Source organism: Pelecanus crispus, chromosome 13, assembly GCF_030463565.1.
Source record: "Pelecanus crispus isolate bPelCri1 chromosome 13, bPelCri1.pri, whole genome shotgun sequence".
Taxonomy (NCBI): Eukaryota; Metazoa; Chordata; class Aves; order Pelecaniformes; family Pelecanidae; genus Pelecanus; species Pelecanus crispus.
The window spans coordinates 12,736,728-12,739,656 of record NC_134655.1 but is presented as its reverse complement, the minus strand read 5'-3'; the positions used below and the strand labels follow the sequence as shown (position 1 = coordinate 12,739,656).

The window sequence follows — 2,929 nt, the reverse complement described above, 5'->3', positions numbered from 1 at the left end:
TGCTGGGTGTCCCGCTGCTGCTGAAGGGTTGCGTGGCCCCTGCCTGCCCATCCCTTGTGGCTTACTGATGTCTCATTGGTGGTATTTTTCCTCCCAAAACAGCCTCTGCAAGGACCCCCGGGCTCAGAACCTGCCTGCGAGAACCCTCTGCAGCTGTGTTGGGGTGCTCAGCCTCCACCATGGCCAGCAGCTGCCTCTGGTGCTCGGGACTGTGTTGCCTCCTGGGTGCCAGCGCTCACAGCATCCTGGGATGGAGATGTGGTGATGCTGGGGCTCTCCCCCCTGCCTGGGGACCCTGACATACCACACGCACCTTGGGGGCAGCGAATCCCCCTGTGGGCACACTGGGCCCAGTGATACCTGCACCCTTAGAAGCGAGCAGGGCTGGGGGGGGCATTGCTTGCCTAACAAGGCCCCAGGGAGCTGCGCTTGCCTCTGCTGGCACCCTCACAGCGGTGGCACATGGCAACCTCCCAGCACAGTGCCCAGGGACAAACCGTGCAGGGGACTGACACTGCCCCCCCGCCCCAGACAGCACTCCCACCCGCCTGGGCTCCTGGGTGGCAAAGCCACGGGGGGATGATGGGACACAGGCCAGAGCCCAGAGCAAGGGCCGGGGGGGCCCTCTGCACTATGGACCTGCCAGATGGGTGAGCACGGCCCCCACCATGGCCCACCCTGCCAGGGAGCTGCCAGGGCCCCTCGGTGACGGAAGAAAGCTCAGCCACAGCCTGGCTAGAAACACAGATTTATTGCGACATCAGTTTGCAACCAGCACTCAACCCTCCCAGCGGCGACTCTGGACCCGCGCGGATGCCCTGACCCCCCCATGACGCCTCTGCAGCCAGCAGGCTGGTCCCTGGGGCACAAGCGCACCCACCCCCATCCAGGCAGGCTTGCTGGGGCTGCGGGCTGGGGTCCCGCTGTGCCAGGGCCTGCCTGCGGGCTGGCAGCTTGGAGGAGGGAACAGAAGCTGGATTTGGGGTCCTTCACCGATGTAAGCCACCAGCTGGGATCTCTGAGCAGTCGCAAGGCTCTCAGGATCCCTGGGGAGAGAGCAGGGTCAAACCCCCCAAGCCTGTGAGTGAGAGGGCTGAGCATGGGAGATGCCGCTGTGTCCTCTCCTCTTACCGCGCTCCCTTGGTGCGAGCTCAGATGCTCTGGGGAGCTGGGAGAGGTGCCAGCCTGGTTCCCAGCTGCAGCTGCTACACGTATCCTGTCAGGTTGTAGGAGTTGAGCTCACTCTTGGTCTTCTGCGTCTGGCTGACGGAGGGCTGGGGGCTCTTGCCCGCCAGCAGCCGGGGCTGGTAGGTGCTCGCGTAGGTGGCCGCTGGGTCCCGGGCAGGGCAGGAGGTGCAGAGGATGAAGCCGCCGACAAGGGAGAGGAGGGAGGAGATGATGCCCAGGTAAAGTGCCTCCCCGAGCTCGAACTTCATGCTGTCAGGGAGGACGGGGTTGTGGAAATCCCGCAGCACCACATGGATGTTCCACACCAGCGGGATGAAGCACAGTAGCCCCCCGAGGATGAAGACCGCGCCACCTGCCACCGCGACCCGGTCCTTGCCTGGCGAGCCCTGGCTGAAGACGGTGCACCTCATGCCCACGACGGCGAGGAGGCAGGCGACGGAGGAGACAGCGCAGGAGCTCACCATCAGGGCTTGGGCTGCTTGAATGTCGGCGGGCAGGTTGAGCAGGGAGCTGTAGATGTCGCACTGGGTGATGCCCGTGCTGTATGTGGCGCACTCCATCCACAGCCCCTTGGTGAAGCCCACGGCTGTCACGATGCTGGAGCCGATGTAGGAGCTGGTCTTCCAGCTGGGCAGCAGCGTGGCCGTCAGTGTGCCGATGTAGCCCAGGAAGGCCACGGCATAGCCCAGCAGCTGGAGCCCCATGGAGACCATGGTGGGGGCTGGCTGTCACCTTGCCAGGGCTCGTGGCTTCTCGTCCGGCTCGCCTGCGGCTTGCTCCTCCACGCTTACCTTCCCATGGCCCTGCTGGCTGCTCTGCTTGCTGCACTGCAGCTCCACCCCGCTCCCGGGGGTGCTGGTTTTCTGCGGGCACTGGCACGTGGGTGGGAGCTGAGGGGAGGAGAGGTTACCTGCAAGAGTGGAAAGCAATCCCTCCCTGATTAACGATTGACCCAAGCCTGTGGAGGAGTGCCAGGTGCCCTTTCACCTCTGCTATCTCCCCAGCCAGGCTTCAGAGGCAGAGCAGCACTGCCTGGGAAGGACGCCAAAGCCCTCCCTTGCGCCGTGGCCATGGGCAGGGATGGAGAGTCAGCCACTGGCAGGGGGAAAGTGCCTGCTGCCTTCCTGGGGGTCCTTTGTCTTCTGTGATGTCCTGAACAAAGGAAGCCAAAAAGCTATGGCTGTGCCATGTTATTTGGGACCTGCCGGAGGCGACTTCAGGTGGTGTCCCTGAGGCTCCCCCAGCTGAGGAGGGCGGATTGTGCCTTTTCCCCATCTGCATGAGGCTCACCCAAGGCATCTGCAGCCATCCACCACCCACCCTGAGCTGCCGAGGCTCCGGCGGCACAATGGGATGTGCCTACCTGAGATTGAACCATGACTATTGGCCTTTCTGTGCCGCTGGGGACAATGATGGAAAGGGATGCATGTGACAGTGACGCCTGTGTCCCCAGGAGAGCCCGGAGCTCCACAGAAGGCAGAATTACATCAGGGCAAAGCATGCTGGCAGCACCTCAGGGATGCTTCCCTGGAGCGCCCTGGCCAAGCAGGGTGACCCATCCCTTGGTGAGGTGAGCAGACTGGGGTGCAGCTTGTGCTCACTGCCATCAGCGAGGGGTTTTCTGCGGGTGCAATCTCCTGCCTGCAGCCCTGGGTGTGGGTGGGGGGGTTGGCAGAGGTGGTGGAGTGGGGTGGTTTGTTTTCCCTCTGTCTTGTTTCAAAATTCTCTCTCCTGTGGCATC

General features: G+C 63.5%; 1 protein-coding gene across 1 annotated transcript; it reads right to left on the bottom strand.

The window, feature by feature from the left end:
* Positions 1-1,205: 1,205 nt before the first annotated feature.
* On the bottom strand, positions 1,206-1,901 carry CLDN2 (claudin 2). The gene has a single exon (XM_009484806.2). The coding sequence runs from the start codon at positions 1,899-1,901 to the stop codon at positions 1,206-1,208; it is 696 nt and encodes a 231-aa protein (XP_009483081.1).
* Positions 1,902-2,929: the final 1,028 nt, after the last annotated feature.

Bases quoted from the DNA above. Each gene is read 5' to 3' on its own strand.
- CLDN2 (XM_009484806.2), bottom strand. From the start codon at position 1,901: ATGGTCTCCATGGGGCTCCAGCTGCTGGGCTATGCCGTGGCCTTCCTG.